General features: G+C 33.4%; 4 protein-coding genes across 5 annotated transcripts in view; 3 read left to right on the top strand and 1 right to left on the bottom strand.

The window, feature by feature from the left end:
• LOC149483256 (acetyl-coenzyme A transporter 1) overlaps nt 1–23,616 on the top strand; it is a 130,893-nt gene that overhangs the window by 36,551 nt on the left and 70,726 nt on the right. The window lies entirely within an intron of this gene.
• Nucleotides 336–2,634, top strand: RPA2 (Replication protein A2). The gene is made up of 6 exons (XM_089702212.1): nt 336–509; nt 593–675; nt 899–1,120; nt 1,457–1,642; nt 1,990–2,195; nt 2,516–2,634. Exons 1-6 carry the CDS (start codon nt 500–502, stop codon nt 2,598–2,600), a joined length of 792 nt encoding a protein of 263 aa, XP_089558338.1. The 5' UTR covers nt 336–499; the 3' UTR covers nt 2,601–2,634.
• On the bottom strand, nt 2,625–4,737 carry boca (LDLR chaperone boca). Its single transcript, XM_089702213.1, has 3 exons — nt 4,323–4,737; nt 3,781–4,035; nt 2,625–2,867 (listed from the first exon to the last, which is right to left on the bottom strand). Exons 1-3 carry the CDS (start codon nt 4,460–4,462, stop codon nt 2,693–2,695), a joined length of 570 nt encoding a protein of 189 aa, XP_089558339.1. The 5' UTR covers nt 4,463–4,737; the 3' UTR covers nt 2,625–2,692.
• spin (lysolipid transporter protein spinster) overlaps nt 6,442–23,616 on the top strand; it is a 36,955-nt gene continuing 19,780 nt past the window's right edge. For both annotated transcript variants that reach the window (XM_089702246.1, XM_089702244.1), the window contains exons 1-2: nt 6,442–6,921; nt 21,426–21,622. In XM_089702246.1, the coding sequence (XP_089558372.1) occupies nt 6,717–6,921; nt 21,426–21,622 (402 nt within the window). In that variant the 5' untranslated portion in view covers nt 6,442–6,716. The remainder of the gene's footprint in view (nt 6,922–21,425; nt 21,623–23,616) is intronic.

A 23,616-nucleotide genomic window follows, 5' to 3' on the forward strand; every position in this document is an offset into this window, starting at 1 on the left:
AAACCAAAAGCCTAGAATCTTATCAAATTACAAAAACTTGAAAAAATAATTTTTCGCGCCAATTTTAAATGACATTTCTATTCTAAAGTTACCATAACGAATAATTTTTTTTTTAAATAATGATCTACAAATCTGATTCCATTCGTTTCGTAATTGTCGGTTATAATTTGATTAATTTAATTTTACCTCGTTGATTAAACGATATTTGTAAAGATAACGAAGAGCTACATTGTTTTTTTCAATTAATAAACTAAATATTTCTTTCAAGTAGTAACATTTGAAATGACAATGAACTTCAAATTCGAATACAAAATTTGACATTTATGTATGGAAGAGGCGCAAACTTTACAAATAGCAAATATAATTTTGAATCCAATTTGAATTTCAAGAAAGATAAAAGTGAACAGATCTGGAATCTGAAATTTATAGTATTTTATTCTTTCTATTTATATATACACTCTGTGTATAGTTTTCGATTAAATACTTAAAGTCTTTCGAAATGTGGAACGGTAAGTTTAAAAAATTCATTATCGAATTAGTACATTCATAGGAAACTTCTCATAAAAATATATGTAATGCATTTATATTTTAGATCAATCAGTCGCCGGTGGCGGTTTCTTAAACTCTACAAGTCAATTTGGAAATGCTGCGACGCCAAACAAGGGACAAAAATCTGTTAGTAGAATATTGTTAAGATAACATCATATTTCAACATTTGTACTTTCTCTGTTATATGTTTGCCTCATGAAATTGATAAATAGCATTGATAATCATATAAAATCTTAATTTGCTATCTAGAAAATATTAATGTCAACAGACATTTTTAACAAAAAATACCCACTTTTTACATAGATTGGTAGATATCCTTAATAAATAATATTCTTAATCAACACCACAGGGTCGCAGAGCGTCAAGAACAGCACCAATAGTGATAAAACAAGCAATACATTGTGGTGATGATGGCATCAACATCTGGGGCACACCTATACAGATAGTTTCCATAGTAGCGAGGGTTAGGAATATTAAAGTTCAAAGCACAAAGATAACATACACCATACAAGATATGACTGGCAGGATGAAAGCTGTACTTTGGATTGATCAAGAAGCTATGGAGGAAGATGTGAGTATAATAAATATATATAAAATTATTGTTACTGTTAGTAACAATAATGTATAATCAGTTTGATTCAAAATATATGACGGTTTGGAAGTTAGGTGAAGGTGCGCACAAGTACCTTTACATCCTGCTAATACCTAAAATTGTTTTCGAATTGATTATACGATGTTCCGAGCCGCCATTAAGTTTGAATCATACTGTAACAGTTGGGACAAAATAGGCTGCCATCCTTACATATTTTAAATATTGATTTTAGCCAATGAAGATTCTTTAACAACAGAATTATATACTCATAAATGATTGTTCCGTTTCATAATATCCTTTTTTATTATATTTCAGGATAAATGTTCACCGCAAGTACAAGTTAATGATTACATTCAAATATATGGAAATGTTAGAGCCAACAAGGGAAAGAATGTATTAATGGCTTTCAAAATTATGCCCATTACAGATGTAAATGCTATTCTTTTTCATTATCTGCAATGTATAAATAACAGATATAAAATGGAAGCTGATAGCAAAAAGGTTTGTTTTTATCAATTTATTTTGGTGCTTGTTACCTACTAATAGTTTCTTTGACTACAGTAGCTTAAATTTTAACAATTTACACCAAACACAGTGAAATTAATTTGCTAATCGATAAATCAAATAACTTTAGTCTCCGAGAAAACATAATAGAATTTTGAACTACCTATACAATTTATGTGCCTTCAGTCTGTCTTATTTCCTGACAGACTATTTGATATATTCATATGGAACATCTACCCTTACCCACTCACATGAAATTAATCTTGGAATGATTTTTGTTTCAATCTATTCTTGTTTTCAAATAAAAAAATGTATATGATCATAAGTCATTTAAATATTTTCAGGTAAAAGATATGGATACAACAAGCAATTTCACAAATAATGTGCCAGCAAACTCTCTGGCTGGTATGGACACTGGATCAGTAAATGGTTTGAATCAACGGCAAATGATGGTGTATAACCTTATTAGGGCTTCAACTCTTGAACAGGGTATAAGCAAAGAGGATATATATGCAACCCTTAAGGATAAAATGCCCAGTGTTGAGTTTGAGTGAGTATAAACATTAAATACTGAATAATGTAGTGTTGGCACTTGTAAAATGCAAGAATCCATTAATTTATTTATTTGTATTATTGAATAAATATGGTATTCAAATATGTGAGGATTATCAAATAAAATATTAAATAAATGAAATAGTTAATCTATAGAGATGTAATATGTATTTGGTAAAATATAAGTGTATTTTCTTGATATTGTTTATAAGAATAATCTTGCATGATGATAAACTTAAATTGTGTAAACTGTCTTTGGACTAAAAAGTTTTCACTAATCTATCCAATAATTAATAAAAGTAATTCTTTTATTTCTAGGAATATTCTGGAACTGATGTGCAACGAAGGTCATATTTATTCCACGATTGATGAAGAACATTTCCGTGCTACAGATGCCTTTTAATTCTAGTTCAGTAAAATAAAACAGTTATTTTTTCCTCAAGTCTTTAATTTATTTACCTTATGTAAAACTGTACAAATTAAACTTATTCAGATCTACAACTCGTCTCTTAAAGCTGTATTTTTAACATCGGGATTCTTTCCTTCATATGTCTGTGATTCTAACTGGACATTCTTTAATTCATTTTGTTCCAAAAAGTATTCCTTTGCTGTCCACGCTTGAGAACCATCTTTGAACATAAATATAGCTCTATCATCATCAATAAGATACCTGAAAAAAGAAATAGAAGTAAATTATTTTAAGTTATACTAAAGTATTGTACGTGTCAAATTATAAATTGCATTGCTAAGGAGCAAAGGTGTAATGATAATATCTTCGGTTTAAATACCTAATAGCACAGACTAATAATAATATACTACGTATACAACTAATAGTATTCATTCATAATGTAATGCTAATCTATAATATAAAAATGAATCCCAAAATGTGTTGGTAAGCGCATAACTTGAGAACGGCTGAACCGATTTCGTTAATTCTTTTTTTATTATATTCCTTGAAGTACGAGGATGGTTCTTACGTAGAGAAAACGTAAATATGTACCACGGGCGAAGCCGGGGCGGACTGCTAGTAATATAATATTTATCATATTCGCTAGAGAAATATCCAATGGTAAATTGTAACCCACTTAAAAATATCTTTGCAATAGGCATCTTGTAGCTATGTAATTTATAAATCTAATCTAATATCTTAATCTTATCTTAATACTATTATAAAGGCGAAAGTTTGTATGGATGTTTGTTACTCTTTCACGTAAAAACTACTGAACCGATTACAATGAAATTTAGCACATATATAGAGGGTAACTTCGATTAACACATAGGATAGTTTTTATCCCGGAAATCCGTGGATCCGCGGAAATGCTCTGTTAGAAGGTTATTTTTATGTCTTAACTATATTTCCACCCGCGGCTTCGCCCGCGTTTTCAAAGGAAAACCCGCATGGTTCCCGTTCCCATGGGATTTCAGGGATAAAACCTATCCTATGTGTTAATCCAAGTTACCCTCTATATGTGTGCTAACTTTCATTGTAATCGGCTCAGTAGTATTTGCGTGAAAGAGTAACGAACACACACACATCCTCACAAACTTTCGCATTTATAATATTATAGTAGGATGATTCATACCGTTCAGCCTGTATATGATTGCTCCACAGACCAGTTTGCCATATCTTAGTTAATTCTTCAGTTCTGGCTCGTGAAGGTTTATTGGCAACTGTAACAAACATCATGAGTGTCTGTCCCTTCTTGGTTTGTGATAGTATTTCTTCTGGGTTTGACATATCCAACTTTGTCATATCAATAACTGGGGGCTTTCTCAGATGTTCCGGTAATTCGTCCTCAGGTAATGGTTCTTCATCCTCCTCCCACTGATCAAAAAGCCTGGAGTACAAGTAATTATTTTAGTCAATGAGATTCCAGTTGGGACTAGATTTGGTTAAGCAAAAATTATGCCTAAAATGTCAGTTAAATAAGTGTTTTTAGTTTTCGATAATAAATTGTGATAATAAACTACTAAGTGCCTATCAATGCACATAGGTTATCAGTATTTTGTTTTTAATTCTTATCAAATGCATATAAATGGAATTTTTACAATATTATTTAAAAAGGAGAGAAAGAAGATGATTTAGTACTAGAATATATTATTATAATTAATGTTAATAAAATACCTTTCCATGTCGGCATCGGTGAAATCTCGAATATCTTTTTTGGCCCAAGATGGTTTTTCTTTATCTTCATATTTTTTTGCAGTTACTATTATTAAACTGCAGAAGCAATACAAAGTCACAAAATAAATCAATTTACCCATAATTTACCGTTGATCTAAGATGTTAATATGTAAATTGTATGTAACTGTATCTGTTATTCGATCTAAAAAAGTACGAACTCACTGTTTAGTGAGTAAATATTTGTTTGGTAGCTCTTATAGAAAATTTGTTGATTAATGTATAAAATTAATATCAAAGGATAATTGGTTATATATTTAAAAATAATCTATAAATTATTAATATCTTTAGAGATCACTACACAGTGCACAGTACACTCAGCGTTTTCAACTTCATAATATGTCAAACAGCAAGTGGCAAGTGCAAGTAGCAACAAACCATAGAGAAGGTATCAGTAATACGTGTCAAAATTTGGCATTTGCCTTTCATTGACGCCACAGACTGTATCTAGGTATTATAATACACCAAGAAGCTTATATCCAGTGTATTAGATATAAGCTTCTTGTAATACACGAAGGACTGGGCCATTGATTAGGAACGGCTTGGAACGGATAAAACAGTTTTTGAGACACTCATATAATATATTGAACACGTGTTGAATATAACGTAGGCTGTATACATGGGGCCAAGGTGTTGGGCCAACGTGTAGAGAGCTACTTGGCGGTATGTTGGCTTAATTGGCTAATAACATTGGCAGGCCAACCGATTGTTGTCGATTTTTTGTGCACACATCAAAGGATCTTGGCGCGCTCCGCAAACAGCGTTCACACTTCACACAGTGTCTTGTTCAGTTCGTTGTTACTCGTCAGCGGAGACAGTATCGTTGCGCGTGAGTGAAATTACGTTTCGATAGCGATGGCGGCGCCGGTGTGGACAAGCAATGAGGTTTTACAATTCATAGAATTGTATCGACATGAAGGAATAATTTGGAATCCACGACATGAACTACATAAAAATAAAAACCATATGACTCTATAAATTATATGTTTTATTTTCTATTTATTATAATATTATTCTAGGTGTTATTCATAACTCACTCGCAACTGTATGAATTGCGATAAAAACGAATATATTTATAATATGTATACCTAAGCAAAATAGTATGAAAAAGTTACTTGTGCTTAAAAACTAAATAACAATATACAATGAGCATGTTAGATCAAATTGTTCTTTATTACATTACATAAATAATACATATTATCAAATATCACCAATCAATACATCCGTCCGTACTCTTTAAAGTTTCGTTTTAAAGGTAGTTAAAATTAAATTTAATGTAAAATGTACACATTTCAAACATTTGAAAAAATCTAAACATATTTTTTAATAATGTTTTAATTTTTATACAGAAATAAAAAAATTGGTAGTTTGTAAAGTAGGTTTGAGATGAGACGGGAGATCGGTCCGTACCTCTCTCTCGTTATACCTGCGATCGCGCTCGTGAGGTTTTGGTGTGACACAAGTTTCTGAACATGTCACCCGACTAAAACGATTTTAAAAATGTTATCACGTTAAAAAAATGAAAATAGAGATTGGAAAATGGTATCATCGTAGACGACAGAGTACACTCATTGTTATTGGTGCACATGTACGAAATAATTAAACGCACTGTATAAATAAATTGCCGCGGCTGCAAGAACTTCTACGTCCATCTTTGAAGCGCTAATGCAGAATGATCAGTAACAGCCAACGTGTGAACAGGAATCTTGGTTATCCATCATTTTTGCCCAACACGTTGGCCCAACACCTTGGCCCCATGTGTACAGCCAGCATAACACAAAAAGTATACTTCAATCGTGAGTATCTGTTTTCTATTAGAAATTAGTACATATTATTATTTTTTTCTTTCTATGAACTAGGTTTGTTTTTACTATATACCATTAGTGAAAATGATGTTAACTTTTAGGAAAATTTAATACAAGGAGAATACAATCACTAGCTACGTTAGATTTACTTTTAATATATTTTCACTTATATTTATTTTATGAACGCGGTGATTGGATCATTTGTCTATGGTTCAATTCTCATGTGTAAACGTCAGCACTTGACGTTATAAAATTTTCATTCTTTTTCATTTAGTTGTCAATTGAAACGCCGCGAATCACGCGTGTCGTCGATGTAGCCGCGTAAATACTAAATGTTAAACTAATTCAACGAATCTTATTATTAATTCTATACCACTTTTATTTATTTCTTAGATATATATTTTTTGTAAAAGTTTTCTATAGTTTTTTGTTATTTTGAAATCGGAACTTTCAAAAGTCTTCTTGAATTCGTTACGGTCAAGTGGCTGAGGGTGTTATATCATACAATTTTTAGATTTTATTGGTAGTGAACATGGACCAGAATAGTATAACACCTAATACATCAAATCAGCAGTTGGTGATAAACGGTGACAATGATTCCGCTACCGCGCTCCTGCAGGAGAAGCAGACAAGAAGGAGGGAAACCTTGAGTGATGTTACTTTCATAGAATACATGACTGTAGGAATCCTGTGCTTCGTCAACCTCATCAACTATATGGACAGATTTACTATAGCAGGTAAGATTCTTCTGATAAGATTTTATCAAATTAGACTTATTTTTTGCAGTCTATCAAATATATGCAAAAAAATAATTCCATTTAGTTATAGTATTAGCATATAATTATTATACATTATAATTAATAATTTAGCTAATAGCACACTGATGAAAAATCATGATATTTCAAACTACCCTCACATTCTTACTATGAATAACTAAAGGTACCTACTAATACCAGAAGTTTTGATATAAGTGTAATTCCATATTTTAGTAAAATACACTACTTTACTACAATAGATGGTAAAACCATTCTTTTTCCATTACATTTGAATTGGATAAAGGGTAAAACGAAGAGTTTTACATTTAACATAAATAAATTTAAAACAAGTACATCTATACAATCATTGAAACGAATGATATTTAATAACCATAAACATTAACCTCTATTTTAAGAAATTAATAAAAGCGATGGCTTTACAAACTTCATATTTTTCACAATTCGCAGTTCGCACAACAACCGTCAGATAAGCTAAATAGGTGGTAGTTCATTATAATAATTTCTTTTCTGGTTGGTATCAATTGTATATCAGCAACTCATTATATTTCTTTAATTTATTAATACAAATATAATAATATGATTTCGTTCATTGTCAAATTTACTGAATATAACTTCTTACACTTGGACTGACACTTACACTTTGACTTGATCAGCTAAAAGGTCATATAAGGTTTGTCTTTTGGTTTGCTATTCATGGATGATACAATAAAATCTTCCCATAGTGTGCATCTTCAAAAAAAGGTAATGCACAAATAATATTTTTTATAATCGGCACAGTCTTCCTACGGTAAACCCACTTGAAAAATATCTCCGCAATATGCATATCTAGTAGCCATGTAAAGGCTGGATAAACATTCTTGCATCACGCCAATTTTATCACGAGATAATCCTCATTTTAATCTCTATTACGTGTCATAACTGTCATAGTTTTAGAACTTCCCGAAATGCTAATGGATTAAACACTTTATCTTCATGAAATGACGACGCGTATGAAACAGTTACAAAACATGTGTTTACTGAATGGCGTGATTTTCGTCACACTAGATCGGAAACAACAAAATAACCCCACTTTTAGACGCAATGAATATGTTTCGCGAATATAGATCTTGTTTATGAAGATTTCCCTATTTTCGTAAACAAATACGCGCAGTCTTGATTCAATGGCTTCCACGTATGTACATATTATATTCCGGCCAGTGCCCTTTACTTTCCTTCGCACTTGGGACTTGAGTCCCCTACATAAATGTCGAGTACCTCATTTAAGAATAACTATAACAATGATTTTTATTTTATTATCGTGAATACCTTATATTCTGCTTCCTTACTAATATGACTATGAATAAAAAGTCTTTGAAGTGGTGTTTATTCTTTAGATTCAAGTTTTATGACCTATTTCGTATCCGTTCTGCATGACGGAGTGCATCCTACAATAAAACTGTTTGTTCTGTTACTCAACAGTGCGTAAAAAACTCCATTAAAAATCTAAGAATTCTTTCAAGTATGCTAAGGGTCATTAATAAATTGAAAGTCAATTGGGAGCCGAAATGTTTACTTGTTTAAACAGTATGCAGTCAGCTCTCATCACATCTCGTAAATATTCATATCCAAACATTCTCAGGTTGTTCGAAAAGAAATAATGCCTAATGAACTAATGGAACGAGCGACCGTTATCGCATGATCAGGCGACGTCAATGAATAAGGCCACATCGACTATAATCGATAAAGCTTTTAAGGTAAATCCTTTAATGGTAAAGCTTTTTTACTAATTCTCTACCGATTCCGTCGAGTGATGTTCTTTTTTGGTTCTATAAAATATGTCGAATGTGGAACACCCAAGAAGGGTCGACGTCACGTTCGTCCTGGGAAATAATCTCCCGCGTCTAATCACGCGCGTGGGCTTACTCCATTCGACAGACAATACCATCCTTAAAATATGCATAACTAAAACGGTATTGTATTATGAACGATATATAAACCTGTCTTGAATAATGTGGACTTTTATTAAAACGGTTCACTTAAGTGCTAGATAAACGCGCGGTTACGATATTTGAGCAAACTTTATTTCGTGGGGGGCGGTTGATTTCCCCATGGACCGTTTCGCACTTGTGTCTGAGTTTTTTGTCAGTGTTTGCTGTTCAAATAACTGCCATCTGATGATAAATCTAAAGCTATAATTATAGGGGCAGCTGTATAGGGGCGATTCCTGGCTGAATAATAAACATATGCAAAAACAGAAAGGTGCATCTTATCAAGGTAATTGGTAACTCAATTTAAGAATGCAGACACAGTAGCAAATTATTAACTTACTGAAACTAATACTCACCTTGAGTAATGTGCGATAAGTGAAATTCTTTTCACGTTACTACGTTTGTATTTTGTTCGCAAAAGTATGCGAGGTAGATAATGTTGTCAGTCTAACAATTTCAGTTGAACAATCAATTTGCACTGATTAGTTGATGACTAATTTCTATTGAGACGTGGTAAAAAGTTCTAATGCATTGTACAACGCATAGTAGCGCAAGTTCATAAATTGTTCATTGTCTTATCTGTTGTATCGAGATATCTGTGGTAGGTCAGGGACCACAGTCAGGGACAATAGTACATTCGTCATCGTATACTTTTATTTACTTTTGTATGATGAACATCCATTGCGTATGGCATGTACTACGCATACATTGCGTTTGTTTGCTGCTCATACACGGTTACACATTTGTTTAAATATTTAATAGTCTCCTTTATATCAAGGTGGTACTGATAGTGGTTGTCTGTTGAAAACTTTCTTTGAATCATTATTTACCACTACCCACATTGCTTAACAGAGATAATCAAGCTTTATGTTTCTTTTTGTCAAGATCTCCTAGACTGACATTATTAAGATTTAACTACGCGTATTTTCTTAATAAGATATTGTAAATACTTATGATAATCTCAAGTAGTAAGCAGATGTCAAGTTTTCTAGAAGAAGTCTCAATCCCGTTGTTCAACTGATCTGGCATTCATTAAACACAGTGATTTACGATTCGCTCAGAACTTTCAGATGCGACCAAATGTAACTAAATATTCTCAGATATTTAATATAATTCAAAACTAACTATTGACCGCACAACAGCAAGTAGACATAATAAATCTGGTCCATAGATAAAATCTGGTCTCGTAAGTCACAACGTCCTATTATGATTTTAAATTTTAATATATTGATGCCTATTTTCCACCCTATCAATAGGTTCCATACCATACATGACGTCTGACGTCTGTTTCCACAAGGTTGTGGAGATGCTTTAATTACACTTTTGGAAACAGACGTAGGTACCTACCTAGACTATCCCTGGAATAGGTACTTTCAAATCCTTACTATGTATAGTTTCGGAATAGTTACAAATTAAGCACTGTATATCTAATAACTAGTCATTAATCATTTAAATACTCATACACTATACGGTTCTATGACTAATGGGGTTAAATCACGCCACCCGTGTGACGTCATGATGAGTTTCATGGACTAATCATTGAGTCGGAGGTGAACGTAGTTCAAGATGAAAATATAGATGACGATTGTGGAATCACTAATTTTGATCTAACGTTAAAGAATATTCCGCATTATATTGTTTGTAATATTCCGGGGCAGGTTTGTAGGATGCAATCAATACGATTTGTATCTACTTTATTTTAAAACGAAGTTCCTTATTTTATAATTAATAAAATGATAGGAAAAAAATATACTCAATTCTTGTCACTGCAACTAATTGGATGTGTTTCAAATAATGTTCGTAAATTGTATCTATATCTATCTACATGCATTTTTCACTTTTACACCAAAGCAACATGACACAAGGTATCAGTTAAAAGCGAAGTTTTTGTAGCATTGTGCGTGTTTGCACGTATTTTGTCTTTCGACGACATGCCAAGTTGTACACTTGAGAGATATCTTACCGACATTACATACAAGCGGAATGCACTCATATGATTTATGTTTTCAATTTCAGCATCAATTATTACGAAATGCTGTCGTAAAAAATTAATGAAAAGAAAATCTATTTTTTCCCTGGTTCCATCATTTTTATTAGTTTTGTTAGAAGCATACAAAGCAGTGAGTTTGCGTTTGACGTGTAATAAAAGGGATCCCGCTGTCCCCTTTAAATTATTTTTGGGGTGCGGGTGTGTACACGTCGATTAATATTTGAATTATGTGAAAGGTTACGTCTGTAAACGTGTACAACGCAGTGAGGGGTTAAAATATGGTATTTGATAGGAATATATATTAATATGATTGGGGTTCCTTGAAAGGAAACCCGTGGTCTCTCGCGTGCTTCTGGTCTTGACGTTACTTTAATACGTTTCGTAGAAAATAGCTGGCCATAAAAGCAATTACTTACATGTAATTTTTTTTCCATTATTTCCGTCTGCTATTGACGTAGAATTAATGGTTAGCTTTCTCATGTAAAAATGTTATATTGGATAAGTATGATCCCACAATTCAGACAAAATGTATAATCAGCAGTACTAATTCTAGAACGATAATTCTGTTTAATACTTTAATATTGTATTTAATATTGTACTGCTGAATATAAAATCTGAACTTGTAAATAACCTGAAAGAGAGAGAACCGAGACAATGTGTGCAAATACGTATATGTATTAGAATTCCTCGCAAACGTTTAAAATTGAATACCACTTCAAACTAATAGCCGTTTAACTGAAATCGTAAAACCTATTGAGTGAAGCCGTAACTTAAAATATCGGTCCCTTTTACTCGTAGAAATCGTAAAGTGTAAAGTTTTTATTGCGACTTATCTCGAAGTCGAGTCAAGTGCGGATGACACGAAATAGGACGGGAAAAAAATAACGATCAAAGCTTGTGGGCTCATTCTGTATATCTATAATATAATACGTGTCCCATAAAATGTACTTGTCAAGACATAAATACAGCACAACCTAATAAAACAACCTTTTACACATTTATATGTAATAAAACTTGCATAACATTGAGTTTAGAGATGAATAATTTAGATAAAGGATCGTGAGTTCGAATGATGTAAGCCTTGGATGAACTTGAATTTTTGTATATTATTTTTATGGCTCGATGTCTGACTGACCTTGTGTAATGGAAATGTTTTGATTCTTTGATTTACAGTTTTTAAGATTAAAGTTATTATGCGCCTGTCTGCATTGATGGCTCGTAACTTGGGAAGAGATAAATATTGTAAATAAATATAGATTTATGGAAATTAAAAAGGAAAAGTGTTCTTGCTTAAAAGTTTGTAAGGATTTGAAATTATTTTACGATGTTTTGAAGCAGAGTCTGTGATGTTATCATATCATTCATCAGAATGATTTGATGTCTATACCTACAGTGTAGATACAATTTTATAGCGGTATCAACTATAAATTGAACATTATTCTATCAAAGTGCGATACCACTTTGTTTTATGTTCGTCCTCATTTCTCAACGAGTTCCCAGGACACTTGAGTGTTACCTTATCATTGATATTCAATGAGCATTAGCGATAGTTGAATAACCATCGCGTTCATAATTGTTAATTAAAGAGTTAGAGATTTGTCGTTGTATAATATGATGCTTCATGATGTATAATTGTATGTAATCTTATCTTATCAACATATTTTTACCTTCCTTGAGTTTTTTCCTATGAAAGAATAGTACAAAACTGTAAATATTTCATAATGTATTTCAGTTATCTAAGAGATAATGTGTTACAGATGTAATATATGATTCTCAAGCATGATTACGAAGACTCAACAATGCAGGCACGCAATGCTAATCATTATTCCCTTTTTCCAAGAATACTTAAAGAGCTTCTACGATTAAACAGTGAATTAAAAGTTATATATTTAGTCATAAATATTGCATAAAAGAACAATAGCATACATATTAACGTGATGCATTTACATAACTTTCTTGCGCTACCCGCTCGTACGTATGAAATTATAAGAAACACGATGTAGGTTGTGAGTGGTATCGAACGATGTTTTTTTTAATAATTATGCGCTCTAGTAATTAGTTCGGTCATTAGCTTTCGTGGGCATTTCTTATTACAACTATCAGTTACTTTATAACTTTAATCGTCCGTCGTCGCGGCTAATATCTTACTTATGAACGTGATAGTCGGAATGGTTTCAAACCCCAGATAACCTTTAGAGTTTAGACTTTAGACGCATATCCGTTACCTTTTCTCTTCCTGTTCTGTAATCCCACCAAAATACCACATCCTGTACGAGATATATACCATATCCGCTGGCCTACCGGCTACCATGTAGGTGAGCGTCACCATAGTTTGTCATGTCATGGGATTATATCGGAACGTATAAGGTTGCCATTTCATACAAAATAATATAGAACAGGGATTTCTTATACTTAATTTGGTCTAATCTGCTAGTTTATAACTGTAATTCGCCGAGGTCACTTGGTATTTAAAATATATCGAGAAAGTTTGAAGCATTTCAATGAAGGACGCGATTTGTAATTGTGTATTGCTCAAGCGTTAATAATATTGCATGATAGTGTTATCGTAAAGTACATAATTTTCTTTTTTCAGTGTGTTTGTTATGATATAGGTACGTAACCAAACATTTTGTTGTATTCGTGTTTAGAAATCATTATTTTATAAAAGAAAAATAGATGCAAATATGTCCAATTAATTTTTATTGTACCTTCTCAATTTTTGTCTTTATCAGAAAAATATATGAAATTTATTAAAAACTATAGTCATAATGATTATATTAGAAATAATGTAAGCTTCAGTTTCTTCTATCTCCTTGATGAGTCTTATGAAATATCAGTCAGCAGAAATAATTCAATCAAGAATAAATTACCTACAAGCTCAGCATCTCAAGTTTAAATTGAAGACGCAAATAATATTGGGCTCTTCAATTGAGAAGGTAATGCGTTGCAGCTGCATGGTAGAGTCACTTCATCCACTGTTAGGGTTGGCAGATGTTGGAAAACTAAAAAAATAACTTCAAATTATCTTAAAGACCTCTTTTAAAAACAATGTAAGAAAAAGTGTTATTTGAAATTAAATAAAAAGCAGTAATTCATAACAAATATGCGGAAGATTCAGCAGGAATTGGGTCACTCTTGCATCAGTGATTATCCCACCCGGACAGAGGATTGAATTGTAGAATTAAAATAATGGATTCTTTAAATGACTTTATGTCGAAATATAAAAGTTGTGAAGCTGAATGAACATGTGGTAAACGCCCGAAAACCATCGTACAAGTTTATTTAGATGCAATTGCTTCTGAATGGAAACTAGATCTTTATTAGTAACGTGAGGTCCTGTCACGTTTCAGCTCATTTAACATCATGGTTACATTAAGTATTATTGCGGTTCAATGGTATATTATACGATACAAGTGGTCTGCAGCGGCTTAGCCCGTTGTATATATTATAGGCTAGAGTAGTATCACTCAGGGATCACGCACGGTGACAGAAATCCGAAATCGGTTCAATAGTTCCTTAAGTTCCTTCCGTTAAGTAGTGAAGTATAAATTATATAAGTAACGAAGATATTGATTATAAAAATCGTTATTATTTTGCTGTAGCAGCCCTTCATGTATTAGGTACACTACATTGCCTTAAAACAAACCCATCGGTTATCCAGACACGCACTTGGAGGCAATTAGGCCCATCAAAATGTTCGCAATTAAACACCGGTATGTTAATTGGCCATAAGGAATTAGTATTTTAAAGTGGAAATTAAATCATGTATTTGAACTTATAACATCATGACTGAAACTATATAAGGATTTACCTTGAACACAAAGAACGTGAATTATTACAATAATTATATAAATGCATTAAAAATTGTGTCATCTGTTATTTTTCTTGTTTACTTAACATGCACTCGTTATAACCGATATCAATATTTATTATGCTCATAATTCTCAACATAAATATGTGCGATAAACACGTTAAATGTTACAAAATACTTGATCCCTACAAGATTATCTTATATTGTACTAGATTAAGTAATTGACCGCGGTGTGTCACTGAAAGATAAAACCTGCAAGGTGTTGCAATGTTTTACCACAAGTTTACTGTCAGGTATCTACCTGATATCAAACATGTGGTAGGGACTTGGATAAACCATAGTTTACAACATAATGCTGCTGTGGAATTGACACAGAATATAGTACCTACCAATGTTTATATTGTATTGAACTAAAGCGTGACTTTATCATCAATACTAGGCATTGAAACCGTTAATGTTTATGGACACAAATGAAAAGAACTCGTAACATATTGGTACAGCAAACTCTAGCTTCTGACCACACGTTAAAAACGTGTTTTAATTTGAGTGGTTATAAAATTTTCGTTTGATAGTTGTGCCTCCGTGTGCTCGGTTATCGTATGGTTAGTTTATAGTAGTTTTCTTAATGAAAGTGTGAATTTAGTGTTGTAAAAAGCTGGATTTTATTAGCATTTTGAGGTCACATTTGCTTTTCTCAGAGTTTTCTAGCATTTTTATTTCCCATTAGTTTACTGTTTGAACAAGTAGTGTGTTGTGTAATGTGTTGCTAGCTGCTTTATTTTGTTTCCTTTTAATTCAAAATAATGATCATATTTTCTTGGCCTCGGTGTTGTTTATAAAATAACTAGCTTGTCGTTGCAGTTTTATATTTACTTAACCATAATTACATATAAACGTATGTTATCGCGTCACATTTAGTTGGAATTTTCATAAGCATGTTATAGATACCTTTCGATACCAGGTATTTATGAAATAAGTACATAAGTACTAACCAGTTGTATTGTGAAGCGGTATCCTTAAGTAACCGGTAATTAGATACTTGTGTGTTGGTATCAGGTATCATTTACATCTTATCACGTGGTTTGCCTGTAATATTATATATTTTTTTAATATAGGGAAAAAATCTTATTTTACAAAAAGTATTAAAGGAACATTGTTTCATATTTGTCCCTATAAAAATATAAAAAAAATGCTCAACTGATTAAAATTTCTGCCATATTTTACCGCTCCATAAGCTTATTATATCTAACTGCACAGTTAAGAATTATGTGCCGATGTGAATTTTTTGTACATCGGCGCCCCAGTTTGCTTATTGATAAGCCGCTAAAACGTTAAAAGGTCCTTCAGATTTTAAACCAAAGCGTTAGATAAAGAAGCGGTTGTCAAAGTGCACGGAAAACGTAATAAAATATTTTAACATCCATCGTCGGAAGCAGTTTGTAGCGAAAGCTATAAAAATGAAAACATGGACAACTATTTAAAAATAAACTATGTGATGCGCTGTGGTGATGCGTCTCCAGTTTGGTTACGCTTACGCCTAATGTGTAAGACATCATTTATATCACTATGACGATAAAGTTTGTTGAATAATAGAATATTTTTCAGAGTATCATCATTACTTTATCACTCGTAATATCATGTTTTTCTGACAGCTATCACGATAAAAATTAGCAAACGATCTGAATAGATGTATCGCACATTGTCGCAGACGACTTGATATTTCGGCGTCTAATATTAAAAGCTAGCGTTCGAAATAAAGTCGAGCAACTCATATATTTACTGTTTACCACGGCAAGTGTACTTACAATACTCTAATTAATACTGAATGATTAAACAATAGAGGCACTCGCAATCGCCCTTCACCTTTTAGTGGCCGATGTCATCTTCACTTTATTTCTTAATGTACCCGTGCCCTATTTAAGGCATTTCAACAATCTTTTCTCTATAAAGAAAAGACATTTGTCTTTTCTATTTTTTTAAAAAGGTTCAGTCTATAGGCAGTTACTTCTATTTTCATAAATTAAGGTGAATTGTGATCGATTTGGTTGCAAAACTCAGAGTAATCTTTCTTTATTTTTAAGCTATTACATAGTTTCTATCGCGGGCCTTGAGCGCTGGGACCGAATCCAGAAATTCCGTAAAGAAAAAACCTCACGCTCCCCTGTGGCTTGAAGGCATAGCATGCAATAGCTTGACCACGGCAGTCCCCGAGTGCCACACGTTTTTTTTATTTTAATACTAGCTTTCCGCCTGCGGCTTCGCCCGCGTTTTCAAAAAAAAACCCGCATAGTTCCCGTTCCCGTGGGATTTCCGGGATAAAACCTAGCCTATGTCACTCAGAAATGATGTAGCTTTCCAACAGTGAAAGAATTTTTCAAATCTGCCAAGTAGTTTCGGAGCCTATTCAATTCATACAAACAAACAAACAAACAAAAAATCAAACCTTTCCTCTTTATAATATTAGTATAGATTAGTATAGATACATAATTTTCCAACATTCGTAGTAACAAGCGACTGATTTAAGTCTTCAATTACATTACTCAGTTACCGTAGATGGCCTGATGGAATGTCATTCATCGAACGGAACATCGTTCCGGAAATGAAATGCTGATTGCACTGGTAGTTGGTACGCATCTTTCTAACGTGTCTCATGTCTGCTACCTAAAATTGCAAATGGGCAAATTAAGTAGAGTATTTCTGAAGTAGATAAGCTTGAAGTTAAAAATGATGTAATTAATCTATTCCAATTATGAAGAATATAGAATTTTCCATTTGTAATTATTGAACTCGTAGAATCGTGATAATGTGAGTTCTAGACATACCTTGGCAGTTGGCACATATTCAAACTTATTACATTTTAACCCAGAATGTTACCATTAGCGTTACCTAGTTTTAATTATACAACATTTAAAAATAACAATACAATATTTCGTCATTTTGACCGAGAGGATATTTGCGCTCTGTACCTAACTACATGTCAAGCACTGTAATCTTTCGCGCCGCTAATCCGCGTTTGTGATTGGCTGAAGAACGTGGCGTGATACGAGTGCGTTAGTCGGGCGCACGCGGCTCGGTGGTCGCGGCGGTGGCGCCCCCACGCTACGTTGGCTGTACGTATGACTGCGTTCAGTGACGTAGACGTCACGTAGTCTCTAACACGCGATTTGACGTCAGCACCAATAAGAAATGAAGGTCGTTGGTCGCTTTGATAAGTTATTCAGAGACGTCTGCAGTTTACCTAATAAACAATAAATTACACAGTAGGCTTGTTTTTTCTGACCTATAGTAATGATAGCAAGGTCAAGATCAAATCTATTGTGGGTTATTATTGAGTTGTTATGACACTTCCGATTGTGATTTTTATCATTATTTTGCATTTAAAATTATACTTGTAAAACAAGATTTTATTGCGTCATATTTTCGATCATATACTTGTATTGCTTTTCGAAAAATGATGACTAACTATTTCGGGAACAAAAACTCCTATTCACAAACGACCGTGCTTCCGACTTACACAATAGCCAAGACACTTCAAATGTAGTTGATATCACAGATTCTCATATTACAAAGCTAACGATATGGAACACGTTGTTTTAGAACCCATTCACTCAGAGAAAAGAGTCTTATAAAAGATCGTAGGACGATGAATGATTGTGATTTCTCACAATACCTTTCATTCAACTACAGAAAACAATTTCATCGCAAACTTGACTTTCTATTGGCACTCGCGTTTTCTGTATATGAACCACTTATAACTTTATCATTTTTACTTTCTCTATACCTTGCTTTACGCGTCGAAATTGCGTTGAACTCTTGTTGTTGAACTTTTAAGTCTTATGGTATTCCAATTGTACTACGGCCCGTTCTCATCAAGCAAAGATTAAGATCGTATTCTTGGAATAAACAAATGCAGCACAACCAACACCCAGTCACGTTTGCTTCAGAAGTATTTATTCATAATATCGATTAAAACCTTTTGTTGCTTAATCAGGGGACGGTGAAAAAGGTACACGTATTGAGTACGATAAAAGCTCGGAATTAACAATGGTGCCAAGAGGGGACGCAATCAAAGGAATGATTTATTAAATATGTCACAACGATTTAAAAGGACCTTTGTAACGTATCGTCTATTAAGATTTAAAACTTTGATCATTGTATAATGTACAAATATAGAGGATAACATTGTGCCCGCACGAATTATACTTTTTAATTCCTATGGAATATCCCGTTGTTATCAACTTATTCAAATATGTATTATACTTAAAAAATTGAACTAGGTTCGTGTATTTCTCGAGTTCGTATTTAAATGACTTGATAAAACTTTCTAATAATTCGTTTCGATTGTACTGAATGTCTATATTATATTTTATTGATAACTAGAAATTATACTTTCATTAAATGAAACATCTGAGACTATTTGTTCATTGATCAATTAACTGCCTCTCATAATGTAAATTTTAAATTCTAAGAAAGTAAATTTACAACTTATGCGGAAGTTCTTCGTTAAAATGCAATTATGAGTGAATAGATATATTCATTTAGAGACGCTAGAAGCGTTAATTTTTGATGTTAATAATTGTTATCCATTATTCATTTGATACGGGCTTAATACACGTAGTAATTAATACAATTTGTTAATTATTTTGAAAGTATTGAGAATACTTGACTTAGGTTCGAGATGTTAATCCGACTTATTTTATTTCCACCAGTCTGCTATTTTTCTTTCTCATGTAAAGCTCTTTCCATGCTCTGGATGATTTTTTTCTACGTGCCACTGTAGGTGTATATTCTTATGTTCACCGATTTATCCGCCAACTGTAGGTGTTCAACGTTTAAAAACGAGATGATTAATTCTCTTGGCAAGGAATCGCACTAAATCGGATCATCCTTGGTTGGTACAAACATCCCGACTCAGCAAATGAGGGTATCTCTCGCTAATATTTGGTTGCCCCCACGTTATCGGACATTTCTGTTGACTGTGCAAATCATGCGAAACGCTGGGTGTGACTGTGCATGTGCAAATACGTATTAAAAGTGCTTGTAATTGGATTCCGCCTCCAAAAGTATGCGGATGTAGATAATTGGTGTTCTTAATTGTTGCATAACGAAGATAGTACGTACGATTTTAATTTTTAACCTAGACAATCTTTGAGAATTTGGATAAATTAATTTCAGTAGTCTTAAGGGTTATGTTAAATTAATTTCAGTGGTCTTAAGGGTTATAATTTATAAATAATTGCTAATTGTTATCGTCAAAAAGCAAGTTTTTAATAGCCCTACTTCCGCCTAAAGTAATAAATGTTTTTGAATGATTTTATTTATATGTTTAGAAGGAACTTAATAGGATGATAAATAAATTTAGCCGATCTTAAAGGTTGATAAATTCATCTTTTATAATTGTTAACCTTTTGTTAACTAACTGGTTTTAATTTTTATTGGCCTTACTTCCTTCTTCTTAATTGAAAATTGTCTATAGGCCGTTTTAATATGAACTTCAACAGTTGCAGTAGCTTTATAGAGTAGGTAAACGATATAATTTTTATAATCACCAATATCCTTGTGTTGTTATTGGGCTTAACTTATCTATCATGATTGCAGGAGTGATAACAGTGTACTCTTCGGTGATAATTTTAGTACCTTTTTTACAAATGAAAATAGATAAATGTGCATAATTTACATTATAAATTAATTGACCGTTGCCACGCTCCACTGTGTCACATTATAATTGCATGGATGAGAAATGAGGAAAAATAGATGCTCAATCGATGCAGACATTTTTGAGTATTGAAGCGTATACAATAATTTTATAAAATATATAAAGATATGCGGGTCAGATCCAATTTAAATAAAACGCGACGTCATCCTAGTAAAATAAAAGCTGTGTCATGTTTACTGCCTGCTTGTTCACCAATATATGGACTACATACATAATTATTATTGGTGTAGGGTGAATGTCGTCTATATTATCTTGATACTAACAAAATGGTGCATAATTTATGAACTGAATAAATATAAGCATTACTTTTTCTACAGTTGCTAGTGATGTAACAAATAGATGTTATAATTGAAAAGGAAAAGAGGAGGATTTAATAATTGTTTTATGTGTGGAAGACACCTGTATAATTCTAAAAGAACCATCCACCAACATTCAAGGGAATGTGTCGTCTACATTATTACTGGCGGATAGCCTGTTTCCAGAAACCCAAAAAGTGTTAATTAAAACAGGTTAGGAGTTCCGGTTAAAGTGTTTTCATATTTTAGCGAGCGCTGACCACTTACCTCGCCAAGGTCACTTTAAGGTTGCATACTATAATTGCCTATATGTATCTTGCAAGATGGATGTAGTATATTTTCCACTGCTCGATTTTGATTAATAGCCTTAGTTTATGTCTTTTCACGATTTATGGCGATTTAACGTAGCGAACGTTAAACTACATTGCCATTATTGACATTATTTATGTTTATTAGGACATAATTTTTACAACAGGACATTGGCAAAATTGTGACAATGCAAAACCACCATTAATATTGATTGATTGATTCACCTAAAAATTTTGAAGGGAAGTCCTTGCAAACGTTTCTCGTATTTAATCGTATCATAAATGCATCATCATTCGATGTCTTAAAAACAGTTAAAACTACATCATATAGCTGTTATGAAACGTAACCGCATTCACCTTGACATTTCTCCTTCTAGGTGTGCTCAACGACGTCAAGAAAGAGTTCAATATCAAAGACGACGATGCCGGCCTGCTGCAAACGGTCTTCGTGGTGGCGTATATGGTGTTCGCGCCGATATTCGGTTACCTGGGTGACCGGTATTCGAGGCGAGCGATCATGGTCTTTGGCGTCGCGTTGTGGAGCATCACGACGTTCGTCGGGTCTTTTATACCGGTTAGTAGTCTTTCTATTATAGGGGAAATTGATTTTTGAAGCGTTATGTTTTATTTGAAGCTAGCAAAGGGTAACAGCTGGTATAAATGTAGAGACTTTTTAGCATGGTAGGTATGGCATGTTAGTTGACTTGGGAATTAGTAATTTCAATAAAACAGGATAAAATTTATGCCCCTTACCTCACCAAAAGCTAAGCAAATATCACTGTTTTACTGTTTAATCAGGGGTTCCCAACGTGGGCGATAACGCCCCCTTGTGGGCGCTGCAGGCCTAAAGGGGGGCGGTAAGAGACCCAGAAAAAAAAGGGGGCGTTGTGTAGGGTTTTGGGGTCGATTTATAATTTCATCTACCTAGCTAGGAAGACTCTTAGACACTGAGCTCTCGACTTCGAGAGTCGTCAGTCGACATCTTGTGAACATCAACTAATATTAATTAAGATATAGCTCAAACTCGGTTCGATATAATAGACCGCGGGCAATCATGTTTTAACAAGTTTTTGTTAAATAATCCGATTTGTACATTCCTGTATCAATCGGCTGGTTCTATAATACTTGTTCTTGCCACAGAACATATAAAAGAGGTAAGAAAGGCGTTGTAGGCGGGGCAGACGCGCCAAGGATATGGGCACTGCTCACATCTATGCGATCGCGCTGTTTAGTCACTCGCTATCTGCAACGGAGAGAAGTACTGCGAACGCAGCGACAAAATTATGAGAAAATGCCTTCAGGTGCGGTAATTACTTGCCGTGCAAGAAGCCAAGTGCTTAACATAAACAAAGGAAGCATTTCTTTTCATCGGAAAGTAAAAAAACAACGATATTTTAGTATAAGTCTTTCAAAATGTCCTTCAAATAATTCATTACCCAAAAATATACATTGCGGGCTGCATTCGCTCGTCATTTTCAACACGTCAATTAGAACGCGTAATGTAGTGCGTACAAGTGCGTAGCAACAAGCTCATAACATCAAATAATGATATAGCTTACATGACAGACCTGTATAAATTGTTCAACGACATGAACCTCCAACTGCAAGGCGATGAACTAAATTTACCTAATTAAAACAAAAAATGTCGTTGCTGCTTTCGCAGCCAAACTGCTTCTGCACAAAAATAATATAGGCAGACGTGAGTTTCACAATTTTCCGAATTTATCAGTATTCTGCAGTAACGACGACTTGTTTGCCTACTGCCAACATTTGGAAAACCTCCACATTGACTTCACCGAACGATACCAGGACATTTTAAACTTGGAAATACCAGACTGGGTGTTGGATCCGTTTTCAAATGTCAACACAGCAATGTCACCTCAGCTGGAAGAACTTATAGAATTGACAACAAACGAAGAAACAAAAATCAAGTTCAAAAATGGATATCAAGAATTTTGGCTACATAAACCGATCACGCAATTGTATAACCTGGATTGTGGTCAATTGTTCAACGATTCTTGATAGCATCCCCATCGTCATATTTGTGTGAACGTGGATTTAGTGCTGTGGCAACGCTGCTTACTAAAAAGAGAAATCGTTTGCGTGTTACCGAACGTGGCGACTTGCGGCTGTTTTTGAGTAAATTGGAACCTGATATCAACAAACTTATTGAACAGCATCAGATTCAACCTTCACATTAGTTTTTATATAAGAATTGATTGTTTGTTTTATTTTCAATAAAAGATACTCTGTCCGAATACTATAAAGTTGCGTTTCAATAATCAGTTAAAAGTACTTAGCGGTTTTTAAGTATGTTTAAAAAGGAGGCGTTAAAAAATAATTTATTCTTAAAGTGGGCAGTAGACAAAAAAAGGTTGGGAACCCCTGGTTTAAATAAACATCGCGTGATTTTCTATTTATAGAGTGTGGCTTTAGGAAAACCCGTGAATAAATTAGTTATTATCCCCAACATTATTTTAATAATTTTTTTTCCTTGATCTTGTATCGAAATTAATATTTTTATTAAGAATAGAAAAAAAATGGCGTGAAAGGATGCGGGTTCGAGTC

Source organism: Colias philodice, chromosome 13, assembly GCF_061535455.1.
Source record: "Colias philodice isolate Cphi_HAF_F1 chromosome 13, ilColPhil1 Martin Lab GWU primary, whole genome shotgun sequence".
Classification (NCBI taxonomy): Eukaryota; Metazoa; Arthropoda; class Insecta; order Lepidoptera; family Pieridae; genus Colias; species Colias philodice.

What these genes read in the sequence shown, in the direction of transcription:
- RPA2 (XM_089702212.1), top strand. An exon ending in TGGAAGCTGATAGCAAAAAG is followed by an intron (nt 1,643 to 1,989) that starts GTTTGTTTTTAT and finishes AAATATTTTCAG; the next exon opens with GTAAAAGATATGGATACAAC. An exon ending in ATGCCCAGTGTTGAGTTTGA is followed by an intron (nt 2,196 to 2,515) that starts GTGAGTATAAAC and finishes TTTTATTTCTAG; the next exon opens with GAATATTCTGGAACTGATGT.
- boca (XM_089702213.1), bottom strand. Translation starts at nt 4,462, where the DNA reads ATGGGTAAATTGATTTATTTTGTGACTTTGTATTGCTTCTGCAGTTTA. An exon ending in ACCGATGCCGACATGGAAAG is followed by an intron (nt 4,036 to 4,322) that starts GTATTTTATTAA and finishes CTTGTACTCCAG; the next exon opens with GCTTTTTGATCAGTGGGAGG. An exon ending in AATCATATACAGGCTGAACG is followed by an intron (nt 2,868 to 3,780) that starts GTATGAATCATC and finishes TTCTTTTTTCAG; the next exon opens with GTATCTTATTGATGATGATA.